The following is an 18,409-nucleotide window of genomic DNA, read 5'->3' on the forward strand; positions in this document are numbered from 1 at the left end:
TAGCCGCTTAATTGTATAACTGTGATTTCCAGAGTGCTTAGTAGGTGGGGTGAGTTTCTGTTTTTTAAATATGTACAACTTGGTTTTAATTAGGTTGTAAAATATAGCCACGAATCAGGTCATGATTTCACAAATGTTTTACTAGAAGAGAGAAAGCCCACTTGAAGACCAGTATTAAAGAGAGAATCGCATGGGTCATCCATGGGTGTGGAAGAATCCAGACGGAGGTTTGTGACTGACCGTAGTTTGCAAAGTGTTAATGAGAGCTGGGCAGACTGATCTGGGAGCATGAAGGGGACCCCAAGCCCAGCTGGGTACGAGGGCCACGGACGGGGTCCCTGCAGAGGTCCAGACATGTTCCGGTTAAAGCCATGCTAATCTTGAAAGTACTAAAAAGCCAGTCATGTAGGCTGTTGTTGCCCCATAAAGACCAAGGCTGATGCTTGGCTGATTGGTGAAGCTCATTGGCAAAGAATCAGCTCTTGGGCTCTTGGCTCAGATTGCTTGGGGTGATTTTCCTGAATGTGTTGGGTTTCTAACCCGTGAAAAAGTCCCGTTGCAGATTTTACTGTTTTCTATGCAGGCAAAAACAGAAGAGTCTTAGGTTAATAGTCAGCCAAGACTAGAGATGGACTTTCCTTCCAGCTTAAATTCTGAGACTTTTCTTTTTTTTTTTTTTTTTTTTTTTTTTTTTTGCTGTAGCCTAGCCTGGCTGGCTGTGTTACACAGCTTTTTAGCACATACTTGGAGATGGGAACAGTCTGTGGCTTGAATCAGATAAGAAAGTTGAACTTAGTGAGTGACTAACATCTACTGCCTTTTTGCTTTTGGGGGGGTGTCTAGAAAAATAATGGTTTTGATCTTTCGGTATTATTTTACCATTTATTTTCCTGTGGTCAGCAGGACTAACAATGAAAACACTTAAAAATGTGAGAGAGAAGGGTCATGAAAAGGAACGTTCTTTGCAATGGTTACACTCTTCTCTGAAGCAAATTGTTGTTGTCGTTGTTTAGAGAGGGAACAGGAACAGGGGAGAGGGGCAGGGTGGGGTCCGAGAGAGAGAGAGAATCTCAAGCAGGCTCCATACTCAGCACGGAGCCCTGATGCGAGGCTTGATCTCATGACTCTAGGATCATGACCCGAGCCAAAATCAAGCGTTGGATGCTTAACCAACTCAGCCACCCAGGCACCCCTTGTTGTTTGTTTTTGTGTGAAAAACTCAAAACAGTACACACAGTGGCCACCCCAGACCTCAGTTCTACCCCCTAGTTATTCTGTCATCCACAATTTCCCATGTGCCTACATGCATTTATATGTAAATACATTTTTTAAAAATACAAATGGGGTCGATATATACTCTTGCAGCCTGTGGCTTTTTTTTTTTAATTTAACAGTATATTTCATAAGGCTTTTTGAACTGTTGCATAATTTATTTTAACTGGTAGTCTGTCATGGCTATTGAGAGTTGTTTCCAGATTTTCACGGTTGGTTGATTGGTTGAAGGAGGGTAGGCTTATGCATGATTTTAACTTTTGTACACGCTCTGTAATTATTAGTATTGAAGACACCCATTCCCGCAGTGGGTACCATTTTGGATGTGACATCTGTCCAGTGGCGAGTAAAGGACACTGGTCTCAGCCTTCTGCTGCACAGTTCATTGGTGAAATGGTACAGATAAGCATTTGGAAATTTTCTCAGCAGCTGTGACATCTTAATCCCTCAGTCTGAAGGGCAGTCAAGTGACCTCTATTGAGTGCTACATGGATGTAATGGGTTAGGATCATGGACTTTGGGTTCCTTAAGGAAAGAGACTGCTTTAACATATTATTCGTCAGATGCTAGCTGTTGGAGCATGGTGGAAAGACCATAGGATTTGCAATCAGAAAAGAAAATTCAAGTCCAGTTCCGCTGCACTGATGGTGTTATCTTTAGCGAGACACTCACCTTCTCTAAACCTCAGTTTCCTCATCCGTAAAATCAGAATGATACGAACATGAAATAATGTCTATGAAAATATACTCCAAAGAATTCCCTACACGAATATGAGGTTATCATTTTACCCAACTCCTTTCTAATAACGAAAAGGAGGCTTAGTTGGTTTGGAGTGACTTTCTCAAAGATGTTCATACATCTGTGACTGAATTACTAATCTCTGTACCCTTAGTGTTTGCCTTCAGAAAGGTCAGAAACAGCTCTGAGCTTGCAAAAATGTTGCATTAGAACGGCAAATGTTGTAACTTATTTTATTTTTCTCGCCTGTCGTTTGTGCTTTAGCTATTATATCTGCATTTCTACGGGACTTTGAATATGCAAAGACCAGTTTTCTGACAGTCTTCTGTGATTTATGGTGTTTGCTCTGTAATTTCTTTGTTTTGGTGCTTCAGGCATGGAATGAAATCTTATTAGTTTGAAATTACAGTTGCTTCTCTGAGTGACTCACCACCACCCCACCCACACAAACACACACAAGTACACGACACACACTGGAATGGGCTCAGAATTTTAAAAAGTAAAGAAAATAAAGTAATGCCATAAGCATGAGAAAACATTCACCAACTGAAAACAACTTTTCACACTGGCTGTTAGGCAGTGGCCTCTAGAATGTTCTGAAGTAACCATAACAAAGGACTGCTTTTAATTCACTCCCTGATGCCACAGAGCCCTGTCTTCCAGGGAGAAGAGAGGACCGTGTACCAAGTAAACAAGAACACAGCCCCATCTCTTTGTAAAAAGTGTTGATCTGAACAGTCTCCACAGCTAAAAATTGCTCTAGCATGAGTCCCCTGGTCCCGGTTTGGAGTAGGTGGATTTTCAGCAGCTTTCTCTCTGCCATGGGCGGTCCCCCACTCAGTGCCCTGCAGAACCGGATTGGGGCAGAGCTGGGCGGAGCTCCTGAAGCAAAGACTATTTGTAGCCCCCATAGCTGCTTATCTGGAATCAATACTGGAAGGTGTCGTCAATAACACTTTGCAACAAAGGACTTCAGGGACACAAGGAAGAGGTGTTTGGGGACGTATTTCGATGTCCAGTGTCTCTCTCTCTCTCTCTTTAAACTGTGATGACAGTCACATATCATAATGGTCGCCTTTTTGAAGAGTGTGATTCAATGGTTTTTCATGTATTCATGAAGTTGTACTCCATTACCACCATCTAAATTCAGCCTGTAAGATGGGGCGCCTGGGTGGCGCAGTCGGTTAAGCGTCCGACTTCAGCCAGGTCACGATCTCGCGGTCCATGAGTTCGAGCCCCGCTTCGGGCTCTGGGCTGATGGCTCGGAGCCTGGAGCCTGTTTCCGATTCTGTGTCTCCCTCTCTCTCTGCCCCTCCCCCGTTCATGCTCTGTCTCTCTCTCTGTCCCAAAAATAAATAAACGTTGAAAAAAAAAATTTAAAAAAAAATTCAGCCCGTAAGAAACCTCCTATCCCCATTCCCCTCCTCTCCAGCCCCAGACAACCACTGATCTACTCTCTGTCTCTATGGATTTGCCTGTTCTGCACATTTCATATAAATGGAATCATACAATATTTGTCCTTATCTGGCTACGCAACATACTGTTTTCGGGGTTCATCCATGTATACGGTCTGTATCTGTATCTCATTATTTTTTTATGGACAAATAATATTCTATCGTACTGATCTACATTTTGTTTATCCATTCAGCAGTGGATGGATGTTTGGGTTGTTTAAACTTCTTGGCTATTGTGAAGGATGACCCTAAGACCATTCACGTGCAAGTTTCTGCGAGGACCTATGTTTTCAGTTCTCGTGGGTACATGATAGGAGTAGAACGGTTGGGTATCTGGTCTGTCTTTATCCAAATCATCACATCAGTAACCTGAGGAGAAGGGGAACGCGCTTCCTTTGGTTGGACTAAGAAACAAGATGGGTATGTACTGGTGGAGCAGCTGTGGTCTCTGGATTACATCTTAGTGTTCGAATCTCCAGCAGTTAAGGAATGATATAACTAATTCCTGACTTTTTAAAAAATAAACCCATGGGTAGGCTATAAATCCCAAGGATTCAAAATGTTTCCATTTTGAGACCCGAGGGACATACTTTTGTTAGTGTCATTCCCCCATGGTAGAGGATAGCTGGAAGACAGACGTTAACATTTATCAAAATATGTGTGTGGATGGGGGTTGGGGGTTGGGGGGTTGGGGGTGTAATTTGAAAACAGATTCTTGTTGCTCCTTGTGTCATACAGAGGACTTAGCTTTTATTGTAACAATAGTGGAGCCTTTACACCATGAGAATGGGGATGCTTTGGGTTGGAGGGGGGAGGACAAATGGGGGGGCACCAGGCGATCTCAGTGTATAAAAAAGAACGAGTAGCTGCTGTACTAGTAATAATGTTCTTTCAAGGATCCTCTATTTTCAAAACTATCCAGGTTTCATTTATACTAATGTGAAGAGTAAAGTATTGTTAATCTGAGATGTGTTAAGACAGTGAAGGTGTCCGTTGGGATTGTAATAGCTAGACAGGGCTACCGCACTAAGAGAACACGCACTGTTTTCTGTGACTGTGCCTGATGGGCCCAGATGTTAAGAACAGACCCCAACTTAGAAGTCCTTCCATGCCGGTAAGACATGTTTTGTGTTGACAGAATTGATTTACTAGAAAAGCCTTTTGTCTTCTTGGGATCGACAGTAGACTATTCAGAGAACTGGATTTTTTTCCCCCACCTGTATATTTCCTTTATCTTGTAATCAGGACAGAAGTAAGCAAATAGGCTAATTCCTCATCACAAAATGCTACAGGGCCCCAGCACCGTGCAAGGGACCCAGACAGTTTGCTAAAGCGTTAATGATCTATAATTGCTTCCTGCCTTGCCTCCTCTCATGGATTTTTCCTTTACACATAGGCCTTTGGGGCCTCAGTCCAAAGGAATGTGATGGATGATGGAACTTAATTTGGTCCCTTTAGGTAGGAGGGCCCTTCAACAATACAGAGTGAAGCCCTCCATTTAGGGCAAGCCACGTCAAGTTAATCATTATACTCTTTAACTGCAAACTAAATGGAGAAATGGTTCTCTTCTGCCATAGTACTCTTTTTAATAGACTTTATTTTTTAGAGCGGTTTTAGGCTCGTAGCAAAACCGAAGGAAAAGTATGGAGACTTCCCATATACTCCCTTGCCCTCAACCAAGCACAGCCTCCCCATTATGAACATCCCACACTAGAGCGGTACATTCGTGAAAACTGATGACCCTAACTGACACATGGTAATCACCCAAAGTCCACAGTTTACAGTTCACTCTTGGTGTCGTACATTCAATGGGTTTGGACAAATGTGTAATGACACGTATCCACCATTATGGTATCATACGCAGTAGTTTTCCAGTGTTCCACCTATCCTTCCTCCCCTCCAATGTCTGGCAACCTTTGATTTTTTACTTCTTCACAGTTTTACCTTTTCCAGAATATTCTATAGATGGAAGCATCTAGCATGTTACCTTTTCAGATTTTTTTTCACTTAGTAGTAGGGATTTAAGGTTCTTCCACGTCTTCTCATGGCTTGAAAGCTCCCTTCTCTTAGTGCTGAGCAACACGCCTTTGTCTGGATGTACCACAGTTCATTTACCCGTTCATCTGCTGAAGGACATCTTGATCACATCTGAGTTTGGGTACTTAGGAATAAAGCTGCTACAAACACTTGTGTACGGGTTCAATGCACCCAATTCATTTGGGTTAAATACCAAGGAGCACGAGTGCTGAATCTTAGGGTCAGAGAATGTTCCGTTTTGTCAGAAACCACCAAACTGACTCCCGAAGTGGCTGTGCCATCTGGCATTGTCATCGGTGATGAATGAGAGTTCCTGTTGCCCCACATCCTCACCAGCATTTAGTGTTGTCAGCGTTTTAGATTTGGGCCATTCTGGCCAAAAGGCACATGAAAAGATGCTCAACGTCGCTCCTCATCAGGGAAACACAAATCAAAACCACACTCAGATATCACCTCACGCCAGTCAGAGTGGCCAAAATGAACAAACCAGGAGACTACAGATGCTGGAGAGGATGTGGAGGAACGGAAACCCTCTTGCACTGTTGGTGGGAATGCAAACTGGTGCAGCCGCTCTGGAAAACAGTGTGGAGGTTCCTCAAAAAGTTAAAAATAGATCTACCCTATGACCCAGCAATAGCACTGCTAGGAATTTCCCCAAGGGATACAGGAGTGCTGATGCAGACGGGCACTTGTACCCCAATGTTCATAGCAACACTTTCAACAATAGCCAAATTGTGGAAAGAGCCTAAATGTCCATCAACTGATGAATGGATAAAGAAATTGTGGTTTATATACACAATAGAGTACTACGTGGCAATGAGAAAGAACGAAATATGGCCCTTTGTAGCAACGTGGATGGAACTGGAGAGTGTGATGCTAAGTGAAATAAGCCATACAGAGAAAGACAGATACCATATGTTTTCACTCTTATGTGGATCCTGAGAAACTTAACAGAAGACCGTGGGGGAGGGGAAGGGAAAAAAAAAAAAAAAGATCAGAGAGGGAGAGAGCCAAAGCATAAGAGACTCTTAAAAACTGAGAACAAACTGAGGGTTGATGGGGGGTGGGAGGGAGGGGAGGGTGGGTGATGGGCATTGAGGAGGGCACCTGTTGGAAAGAGCCCTGGGTGTTGTATGGAAACCAATTTGACAATAAATTTCATATTTAAAAACATAGATTTGGGCCATTCTGATAGATATGTAATGATATCTCATTGTTTTATTTCATAATTCCCTAATGACATGTGATGCTCATATCTACAGTAATGTTTTCAATATTTTAGACTTTTTGATTCTATAAGATCCAGCGCACCTTTTTTTTTTGTTGTTGTTAGCATGATGATGTTGTTTTATTGAACCAGTAAAATGCAAAGAAGCTAAGCATACTTTTTGCTAATGTTTCCATTCATATGCTCCATGAGGACAAAGATCTTATCTGCGTTGTTCTCTGTGGTCATCCTGAAACCAGCGCAATGCGTGGTCATTCGCTTGCACTCACTATTTGCTGAATAGAGTGCATTAGATGGTCATCGTCAAAAAGACACATCTACGTCCTAATACGCGGGACCTGTGAACACTATCTTTTTTAGAAAAAGAAGGCTGGCAGATGAATTCAGTTAAGGATCTTGAGATGAGGAGATCCTCCTGGATGTCTGAGTGGGCCTTCAATCCAGTGGCCAGTACCCTCGTAAGAAAAAGGCAGAGGGAGAGTTGAGATGGGCAGAAGGGCCGGAGACAGAGGGAAGGGGAAGAGGCAAGTGACCACAGGGGCAGAGATTGCAGGGATGTGGCCACAAGCCTAGGAGGGCCTCCGGCCACCAGGAACGGGAAGAGACAAAAAAAAGGGCTCTGCCCTAGAACCCTGTAGGAATGCGGTCCCCTGACACCTCGATTGTAGACATCTGGCCTCCAAGCCCTAGGCAATCACTAATCTATTGTCCGACTTCATGGATCTGCCTGTTCTGGATATTTCATATAAATGGAACCAGGCAATATGTGGTCTTTTGTGTCTGGCTTCCTAAACCTAGCATGGTAGCACCTCCTTTTATATTCTAAATGTTTTATAGTGCCCGCTTTGCTTTCTTTCAAAGCATGTTATTCATAGATAATATGACCTACTTACATAATTTCGAAAACTCTGCCTTGTAATAAGGTGACTTTTAAGATAAGCAAATGCTGGGGCGCCTGGGTGGTTCAGTCGGTTGAGCATCCGACTTCGGCTCAGGTCATGATCTCGCGGTCTGTGAGTTCGAGCCCCGTGTCAGGCTCTGGGCTGACAGCTCAGAACCTGAAGCCTGCTTCATATTCTGCGTCTCCCTCTCTCTCTCTCTCTGCCCTCTCCGTCTCTCTCTGTCTCTCAAAAGCAAATAAACACTAAAAAAAAAAAAAAAAAAAAAGTAAAATAAGCAAATGCTGGGGCACCTGGGTGGCTCAGTTGGTTAACTGTCCGACTTCAGCTCAGGTCATGATCCCACGGTTCGTATGTTCGAGCTCCGCATGGGGCTCCACGCTGACCCTGCGGACCCTGCTTGGGATTCTCTCTCTCTCCTCTCTCTGCTCCTCTCCCACTTGTGCTTTTTCTCTCTCTCAAAATAAATGAACTTTAAAAATAAAAAATAGGGGCGCCTGGGTGGCTTAGTCAGTTAAGCGTCCGACTTTGGCTCAGGTCATGATCTCACGGTCTGTGAGTTCGAGCCCTGCGTCGGGCTCTGTGCTGACAGCTCAGAGCCTGGAGCCTGCTTCGGATTCTGTGTCTCCCTCTCTCTCTGACCCTCCCCCGTTCATGCTCTGTCTCTCTCTGTCTCAAAGATAAATAAACGTTTTAAAAAATTTTATAAAAATAAAAAATAAATAAGTAAATGCGAGGGCATGTCCACGTAGGGTAATAGTAGGATCCTTGCACCTATAAACAGTGTCACTGTGAGTGTGTCAACTATGGTGGTGTGGACACAGGCATGCGGTGTGCGAGCCTCTCACGCATCGAGCAGCCTTTCCATTGGTGACCCAACTGCCTCACATGGTTAGCAATTCTAGATAAAGTTTCAAATCAACCGAAATTTCAGTCTTCCCTCAGTTTCCTTGGTAGTTCTGTTCTCAGAAACTTCAGTGTGTGTTCAAACCTCGAAAGAAAATATTTGGTGTTTCCTTCTAGCAGAGAATTAGGCTCTCCATTCAGAGAGGATTACAGATAGGTGTTCACCTACAAGGATGTCTGGCAGAGCCCTCAAGAATCCTATTGGACACAAAGAACGATTTCCTAGGGTGACCATCTTGTGCGTTCAATGGCGTATCGTATCCCTGGCCTTCCCCCCTCTTAATGCTGCTGGTGCCCGTAATCATCGAGCTAGTCAGGAATGTCTGCCAGGAGATAGCATGTCCCTTGTGAGGACCTGTAGTTCAGCGCTTCTGAACTGAAACACTTCCGTGTGCACAATCACCTCTGGGTCCCTAGTCCATCCATTTCTGGGGTTTTTTTCCTCTCTTATTTAAATAATTTCTACTTGCCATTCTTACATTTATAAACCTGTTTGAAATTCTTTTGTCTTAAAAAGTTTTTTTAATACTTCTTTTTATTTTAAATTTAATGTTTATTTTTGAGAGAGAGAGAGAGAGAGAGAGAGAGAGAGAGAGACCCCGAGTGAGAGTGGGGGAGGAGGAGAGAGAGGGAGGGAGACACAGAATCCAAAGGAGGCTCCAGGCTCGGAGCTGTCAGCACAGAGCCTGACGCGGGGCTCCAACTCACAAACCGTGAGATCGTGACCGGAGCCAAAGTCGGACGTTTAACCGACTGAGCCACCCAGGCGCCCCAAAGCATTTAAAAATTCTGTCTGCTGCCCTACTTTTGCTGACCTTGATCCCACCTTTATCTCTCACCTGGATTTTGCAATATTCTCTTACCTGGCCTCCTTCCCTTTAGTCTTGATGTCTTTGCCCCCACTCTGCCCAGGGCACCAGAGGACAGATCAGATCTGGCTATGCTTCTTCCCCGAACGTACTAGTAAGCTGAACATCCAGATGCCCTTCCATACAGTGTCTCATGGCCAGACCCACCGGCACATCTCCTCATACTTGAGAAGAACTTTTGAAATGTTAACATGTTGAAACCTAGTACTCAATGGGATGGTATTAGGAGGTAGGGCCTTTGGGAAGTGCTTTGGTCATGAGGGTGGACCTTCATGAATAGGCTGAGTGCCCATGTAAAAGGCACCCCAGAGAGCTCCCTCACTCCTTCCGCCATGTGAGGACCCAGCGACAAGATGGCTGTCTGTGAGCCAGGAAGCAGGTCCCCATCAGATACCAGATCTGGTGGCATCTTGATCTTGGACTTTCCATCCTCTAGAATATAAGAAACAAGTTTCCCTTGTTTATAAGCCACCAGCCTATGTTTAGTCGCTATGGCAACCCAAGCAAGCTAAGGCAACCACTTGTTGAGATGTGATTGACCTACAATAAACATGTCTTTAACAGCTTTATTGAGGTATAATTCACACACTGTACAATCCACCCATTGAAAATGTCCAATTCTATAATTAGTGTGTTCGCAAACTTTCCACATACTTAAAATGTACAGGTTGGAGAATTTTGGCCTAGGTGCATATCCCATATGTAATTTCTTTACCGCCTTCCTGGCAACCATTGGTCTAGCTTTCTGTGCTCTAAAGTTAACATTTCAAGAATTTTATAAAAACAAGATCATACAGTATGTACTTCTTTTTTCTTTGTTTTTGTTCTGGCTTCTTCGTTCTGTCTCTACATATATAAGTATCCATAGGATTCGTTGGATAATTTTTTTCAAAGCGTGTTGGCATTACGATGAGACCTTCTGTTTGTGTCACGGGGACCTCATACAGGGCTGGGCTCATTGTAGCTTCCCTGTAATGAATGCGAGGGCAGAGACAGGACTCCCCGGCCCACAAGAGGTATTCCTTCCCTAGGACTTGAAAAATAGAGCTCTATTTTCTGTTTAAGGAGAGCTGTCATTACAGTAATTGGTATTTGAAATTTATGGGTCAGAAACAACATGCGGCGGTAATATTTTTTGAAATGAAACGAACAACTGTCCTAATTCTTAAAAACATCCTTCAAACGTAGCAGGCAAAATAGAAGTGGAGTCAGAGGGACTTGTGAACTCCAAGGAAATTTAAAAATTTGTCCACAGGCCCCCTGGCTGTCTTCACTTAATGATTTCAAGGGTTCCTGTCTGCGGATTTTAAGTACTCTTAAGCAAACTAGAATTACCATGCCTGCAATATTTCGTTTTTGTTGGTGAGTGGGGAAGGGCCAGTGTTGAGAAATGGATCTCAAGTGGCTTCTGAGACATTCCTGGTCGTCGGTGATGGCTGCAAGTTTTCCGTCCCCACACATAATTGTCAGTCTGATGCGGTTTTTACAGGTTCACAGGAGGGAGGCGGAAACATAAAAGAGCGAGCCGGTTTCCAGGACAGTAGTTCCTGGTAATAAGGGGACGGTAAAGAGGTTGAATTTCAAAGTCCGATTAGAAATCACAGCTATGGAATTCAGTGATTGTCACTGAGGCTTTAAAGCCTGTGGATTTGGCCTGCTGTGCACACAGTGGTTCTTGGTTTTTTAACCCAGAGCAAACTGGGCAGTGGGGCACAAAACACAAGCAGTGCCTTCTGGGGGACGTGAGTACGCTGGAATATTGCTCAGAATTAAGCGAGCTAAAAGAAAGCACCAGAATGTGGCCAGGCCCTAAAGCACTCATGGCCGGTCTCGTCCCAAAGCAAGGTGACTCCACCCATCACGAGCTGAACAGAGGCCTAGTAAAATCAATACGGTCGTGGTAAGATGAGGAGGTTTATGATTAAAGCCCGGGACAAAGGGACCCGTGCGAGAACACAGTGTCACGTGGGGCTTCTCCAGTTCTCATGTGCACACGAGCCACCTGAGAGTCTTGTGAAAGCTGGGCTCTCATTCCGTAGGTCCGGGCTGGGGCCTGAGATGCTGCATTTGAGACCGGGGCCCAGGGTGGGGCACACACGGCCCGTCTTCAGGCCACACTTCCGCATGGCAAATGCAGGCTTGAGTAGAGGGGCTGCTCTTCCGGCTTTGTGCCTGATCCTGAAAGTGTCCTCGAGAGCTCTCTGCCAAAGGAAGTCTGTGGTTGATAGTCCTTCCTGTTCGTCCCTGAAGGGTAACGGAAGTCGAATTCTGGTTTCTATCTTGTGCTTTACGAGAAAGAAGGGAGCGGAGCCGTTTCTTCATTAATGTCATCGTGAGCAATCACTTGAGAAAACTCTAGGTTGAGTTGTCTGGTATTTGAGGGTTGGAAATGCTCCTGCCATGTATCTTACTGATGCTCCTGATTACTGAAAGAAATTAAATTATATCCAGTGTGTTGCCTGCGTGCATTTAGAGTAACAGTGTAAGATTCAAAAATAGAGTAACATTCGAAAAAATTTTTATTTATTTTTGTGAGAGAGAGAGAGAGAGAGAGAGAGAGAGAGAGAGTGAGTGAGCACAAGCGGGGGAGGGGCAGAGAGCGAGGGAGACAAAGAATCGGAAGCAGGTTCCAGGCTCTGAGCTGTCAGCACAGAGCCTGACATGGGGCTTGAACTCACAGACCGTGAGATCATGACCTGAGCTGAAGTTGGACGCTTAACCGACTGAGCCACCCAGGTGCCCCCCCAAAAATTCTTAAGCAGAAGCTCTGTAACAATCTTTTCTTTTCTTTTCTTTTCTTTTCTTTTCTTTTCTTTTCTTTTCTTTTCTTTTCTTTTCTTTTCTTTTCTTTTTTAATGTTTATTTTTGAGAGAGAAAGAGAGACAGAGCACACATAGGGGAGGGGCAGAGAGAGAGGGAGACACAGAATCTGAACCAGGCTCCAGGCTCTGAGCTGTCAGCACAGAGCCCGATATAGGTCTCAAACCCACGAACGCAAGATGGTGACCCGAGCTGAAGTTGGATGCTCAACCAACTGAGCCACCCAGGTGCCCCCAGAACAGTCACTTTTCTGGTTAAAACTTGAGAACAAAGACTGTCTGATTTGAGAACTATCCCGGTTTTGAGGTATTATCATGGTGGCATAAGGCACAGATTTTGAAGCAAAACTCCTTGGATTCGAATCTTGTTCTCTACCTGCGTTCTGTAGGTGTCACTGGATTAAGTGAATTAACATTTGTAAAGCTCTTAGAACAGTACCTGGCACACATAGGAACTATGGAAATGCTTTTTATTTGTATATCATTCAAATTAAGGTATGTGTTAATGTCCTATCTTAAGGGCCCAGTGGTCTTCTGGAGTTCAGACGGCCTGTTTCTCTTTTTATGGACTAAGACGCATCCTACAAGACTTTCCCAGGAGGTAGCTGGGTCAGAGAGGAAGGGGATTTCCGCCAACAGACTGGGATCCCCCAAATAAATTCACACAACCGAGGGATTTCACTTACTCGGTTAGACTCACCCCCGTCCTTTGGTTTTGCAGTTGGTGATGTATATTGGCCAGATGGCCAAGGACATCCTGAAGTGGCCCCGCCCCTTCTCCCCTCCCGTCGTGAAACTGGAGAAGAGAGTGATTGCTGAGTATGGAATGCCATCTACCCACGCCATGGCGGCCACCACCATTTCCTTCACCCTCCTCATCTCTACGATGGACAGATACCAGGTGAGGCCACCACCCATGCCGTGAGGTGGCAAAGAGAGGTTTTGCTTCAGAGTTGTCTTTTCTGAGGGGCTTTGAGGTTTATGAAATCGAGACTCGGGGGGACTGAAACGTATTGAGCCATCAGTGACAGTTTCTTCGTAGAGAAAGGGACATAAGGGTTAGCATCCAAGTCAGGCTGTGCCTCAGAGTGAAAGGCACACCCTCCGGTAGTAACACCCCCTTCCCCCCCCCAACAAGCATGACATGGACTGCCCCAGGATCCAGGGTGTGGCATCTGCCCTCTGGAGCACCGTCACCCGGAGCTCCCGACCAGACAGTACGTGATCGGTTTTCTCATCTTCTGCTTGTGGCAGACGTGAGGAGCTTATGATCCTCGTACATGGTCCTCCAGGGCTGAGATGACTCCACCCGATAAATCCTCTTGCTAGACTCCCCGGGGCCCAGGGCAGGAAAGAGTCTGTGCCCCCCCCGTTGGCTCCCAAGGATGCCTCTGCCCCTGGTTGGGGCTCAACCACTAGAAATAATGGCTCCGTGTTTTCTAGATTCCTCTCTAAATGACAAGAGATTAATAACTGTTGAAAACGGAAGAATTTCACTTCATTAATATCTGCTTAGATGCCGATTACAGTCAGACCTTTCGAAAGTTACGTCAGTACCGCGGTCAAGTTTTGCTTTGCCTACCTGAGGAGTTTGGCTCCACGTTTGCGTTGAATTTAATAATTTTTCCCTTTTACTCTCTGGAAAATTTAGATTTCGTTAAACCTAGCAGTCATGTATGTAAACGACAGTGTCGTTTCGCCTTGTCCCTGCACCCTCGAAGCCCATTCTGTGTTCTACGTTGTGCAGAACTAGGGGGGGTCAGCCTGATGTAGTTGCACAAGGACAGGATTAGCGCTGGATCCTGGCTGTCTGCCTCTGGAGTCTTCTACCTGGTCACCTGGAGTCAGACCTCAGTTTCCCGGATGGGAAAGGGACAGGTCCCAGGAATATATCCAACCAGGTATAATCCTCTGCTGTAACTTAGACGTCACTCCAGGGTCAAAAGTGTGTCAGTTCTCCAGTACTGCCTGTCTGAATTAACGCAGACTTCTGAGCTGCATCATACACAGGGCACCTGCCCCAGCAGGACACGGTGGACCCAGGGCTGGTCCTCATCATCCAGAGAGGCCAGTGAGCATGCTGACATTGCACAGGAAAAAAGCCTCAACTAGCAGCGGACCGCAAGAAAACAGCAACAAGAACCATTTATATACTCGTTTCAAGGCCGCTTGGTCCTTCTTTAAAAATGCTTTTCAGCTCCCATGATGTAGCAGTTTTGAGCCTGAGTTGTTGCAGACTTCTTTCCTACTCAATTTTTTTTTTAGTTGAAAAATTCCTTTAATGTTTGTTTATTTTTGAGAGAGAGAGGGACAGAGCACAGGTGGGAGAGGGGCAGAGAGAGAGGGAGACACAGAATGTGAAGCAGGTTCCAGGCTCCAAGCTGTCAGCACAGAGCCCGATGTGGGGCTCGAACTCACGAACCGTGAGATCATGACCTGAGCCACCCAGGTGCCCCTTCCTAGTCAATGTTTAATGATAAATATGTGTAGCTATTTGGGTTCTTTGCTGTAACATTTCTAAATATGGTTTCTTTATATGTGTTTAGGCTAATGCCCAAACTCTAACTTCTGAATGCATTAACTCATTACTTTTCAACACTTTTTCTTAAAATCTGAGACCCGGTTAATGATAAATGTTAAGAAAAGACGTACGACCATGTGTGATTGTATTCACATCTTACATCAGAAAGAATGTGTTGGGGGGACACCTGGGTGACTCAGCTGGTTAAGCATCTGACTTCGGCTTAGGTCATGATCTTACGGTTCATGAGTTCGAGCCCTCCATCAGGCTTTGCGCTGATAGCATAAAGCCTGCTTCGGATTCTCTGTCTCCCTCTCTCTCTGCCTCTCCCCTGATAGCACTCTCTCTCTCTCAAAAATAAACATTAAAAAAAGAACAAAAAAGAATGTGTTGGGCTTGGAGATGAAAATTGTGGCTTCCGGTTCTGACTCTTACCCTTTACCGGCTGTGTGACCTTGGGCACAGTCTGCCTCTCTGAGCCCAGCTCCTATTGTGAGGATCAAATGGGATGATTAATGGGAAGGCATCTTTGTGCCAAAGTTCAATAGCGATGTAAGGGTTATCAAGTTTAAGGCTGTCTTCATTTGTGGAATGGACCTAATGATAGAGCCCACTTCGCAGAGTTGTGTGACGATTGACGGAGCAGGTGACTGTACAGAGCCTCACGTAATATGGACAGCTCTCTGTCATCTTTACCTTTCTCACCGTGAAACCCCACAGGCGTCAGTGCTTGAAGCACATGGATTTTATCTCTACGTCTCTGTTTATGAGCAGAATATCTGCATGTTCCTTATATGACTCCGCATGAGCCGGATTCTTCCGCTCATGTTACCCACCAGCGAATGTTGAGATTCGTTGTTGAGATTCGATGAGATTCATCATTGGCTTCATTGTTACCCGCCAGCGAATGTTGAGATTTAGCGAAGTCTGGATTTTTGCCTTAACATCCGTATGTAAAGGTGCCCATTCTTCGCTTGGGCCCATTGCCCCTGGGCTTCCTTAGGGAGCCAGCTGTTGCCAAACTTGACCACACAGCAGCACTCGGTGGGGACGGAGCTGGTTGGACTTCCAGGTGGTAGTACGGCCCATCCACCTTGCCCCTCGCTCAGCACCGTATACTTCATACATGTTACTCTATGGAGAAGAATAGGTCGAAATAAAAAACGATTTACTTCACTAAAACTGGCTTAAGGCCGAGTTCTAACGAAGTCTCCTTGGTATGTTTATAGTTTATATGTTGTGAAACTTCCTCCCAGCGCTACGGTCCTGGGCGCCCTCCCCTTTCCTTTGCTCCATTTTCCCACTTTTCAAATGGTTTTAGACCATCAGACTGCTGGTCTAGGGAAATGGAGATTGACTCCGGTGGCTATTAACCCAGGATGCTCTCCTCCCACGGCGTCAAACTACGTGAGCATGGTCTAATCGCCTTGTTTTCTCTTCTCCCCCCCACAGTATCCCTTTGTTCTGGGGTTGCTGATGGCTGTGGTGTTTTCCACCTTGGTGTGTCTCAGCAGAGTCTACACTGGGATGCACACGGTCCTGGTAAGTCCCTGTGGGCAGGTCTTGGGGGTGACTGTCCAAATAACACCGCGGCCAGCGTGTTGGTGTGTTTTTTACGCTGCATACTTCTACAGCTATTTGCATACGTGCTTTTACTTCCCATCAGGCCAGTGAGGTAAGTAATTATGATGTTGTGACTCTTGCATAATAATAATAATGAATCACTAAGATAATATCCAGGGAGGGGCGCCTGGATGGCTCAGTCGATTAAGCATCGACTTTGGGTCAGGTCACGGTCTCTCGGTTTGTGAGTTCGAGCCCCGTGTCAAACTCTGTGCTGGCAGCTCGGAGCCTGGAGCCTGCTTCGGATTCTGTGTCTCCCTCTCTCTCTGCACCTCCCCGACTCTTCAGTCTGTCTCTCTCTCTCTCAAAAGTAAAAACATTAAAAAAAATTTTAATAGAAAAATTAAAAAAGATAATATCGAGGAGGCTGAGCTGGGCTAGGCTCTCCTGACTTGAAAGAGTGGCTAGAATGACAACAGAGACTCACCTCATTTATTTTCATGCTGGTTTACCCGTGATGCAGGAGCAACGCCCAGGGTCAAGGATGGGAGCGTGTGGATACGGCTTCCCACTTAGGTCCTCACAGAGACGGGCCGGGATTGTAAGGATCTCAGCTGCCCTCTCCAGCGAAAGGGTCCCGTCGGGTCAAAAGAGCCCAGAAGTATAGGCCTCGCTTCCTTTCCAGACTGCTCTGGGCTGGCGGTTGTGGTGACACAGACGTGTCTGCATTTAAAGGTTCGCCCACCCTTTTACCGAATTGCGTATGTTTCTAGGGCTGCGGCGGTTCGCGCGGTTACAGTGACCTCAGAGCTCTGTTTCCGGGTGTGCCAGCCAGCTGCCTTGGAGTTCCAGAGCACGAGGCTGGCCATGGCTAACCACAGGGCACTATTTATCATCGTGATGGGCACAAGAAAGATTTCTCTAGAACGGAATGGGCCCTTGCTAATTGTGTGACTCTCCGTGTGACGCTCAAAAATTGTGTTAGCAGAAAATGGCTCTGGGGAAAGGCCACCCTCCTGCCTGTCCTCCTGGTGTCTGGTGTTGGCCATCGCAAGAAGGGTGGCGGGGAGCGGGGGTGGGGGGTAGGGGGGCAGAAGCAGCAGAGGTGAACAGATGGATTGAGAGAGCTTGTGCGAATGAGCAGAGGCAGAGGCTGGGAGGACGTAAACCCAGAGAAAGGGGGCTTATGGCCGCACGGGATGCGGTGAGAGACCCTGGTGCTTTCCTCTTAAAGCACAGGCTAACTCAGAAAAGCAAGGGAGAGCCGAAAGCCGCTGGAGTCAGGGCTGGGCCTCGGGGGAGGCAGGCCAGGTGCCACATGGAGGGAGCGCCAGACAAGTCCGCGACCAAGATAAATGATTTTAATGGAACACTTAGGAAAAAAGCAAAATTAATGCAAAAAATGTCCATGATAAACAAAATGTCCACATTTTTCTTTTAAAGTTTATTTATTTATTTTGAGAGAGAGGGAGACGCAGAATCGGAAGCAGGCTCCAGGCTCCACGAGCCATCAGCACAGAGCCCGATGCAGGGCTCGAACCCACGAACCGTGAGATCATGATCTGAGCCGAAGTCGGATGCTTAACCGACTGAGCCACCCAGGCGCCCCCAGGATATCCATATTTTAAATAAAGGCCAGCTCTGACCCTGAATTTGCACGACCCGGCAGCTTCCGCCCCATCCTCATTCCGGCCCGACCAGACCTTGAAGACGCTAGAGGAGCAGTTAGGGGACCAGGCGCTTCATCTCCCTCCCGAGACTCGTCCTTGCGGTCCCCGTCCCGTCACACACACAGCGTATCTGGCCTCTGAGCCGACAGGGGACGGGAGAGGGGAGCATTCTCAATTCGCCACACCGCTGCTTCGCATTAGGAGGAGGGTCCCTCCAAGTACGGCCGTGGACTTCAATGTGGAACCAGCCAGCGCTCTCGCGGGTGTTTGGCATTCCTTTCATCTGGGGCTACTTTTTAATTTCCGCAGGCTTTCATAAAAAGGGATCGCGAGAATTCAGGTCGGAATGCAAACCAGCATCAGCACGAGAATGTGGAGCCGCAGACATGAGTAAAGGGCACGGAAAACCCACCTCAAGAAAGACACAGCTTGG

General features: G+C 46.1%; 1 protein-coding gene and 1 long non-coding RNA gene across 9 annotated transcripts in view; one reads left to right on the top strand and one right to left on the bottom strand.

Moving 5' to 3' along the window:
• SGPP2 (sphingosine-1-phosphate phosphatase 2) overlaps window positions 1-18,409 on the top strand; it is a 110,798-nt gene that overhangs the window by 69,982 nt on the left and 22,407 nt on the right. For all 8 annotated transcript variants that reach the window (XM_023259721.2, XM_019838733.3, XM_019838734.3 and 5 more), the window contains 2 exons: window positions 12,944-13,123; window positions 16,196-16,285. In XM_023259721.2, coding sequence (XP_023115489.2) covers window positions 12,944-13,123; window positions 16,196-16,285 — 270 coding nt within the window. The remainder of the gene's footprint in view (window positions 1-12,943; window positions 13,124-16,195; window positions 16,286-18,409) is intronic.
• LOC123379291 lies at window positions 14,720-17,088 on the bottom strand. Its single transcript, XR_006583567.1, has 2 exons — window positions 16,794-17,088; window positions 14,720-15,877 (listed from the first exon to the last, which is right to left on the bottom strand). It is a non-coding gene; the product is annotated as an uncharacterized LOC123379291 (long non-coding RNA).

Source organism: Felis catus, chromosome C1, assembly GCF_018350175.1.
Source record: "Felis catus isolate Fca126 chromosome C1, F.catus_Fca126_mat1.0, whole genome shotgun sequence".
Taxonomy (NCBI): Eukaryota; Metazoa; Chordata; class Mammalia; order Carnivora; family Felidae; genus Felis; species Felis catus.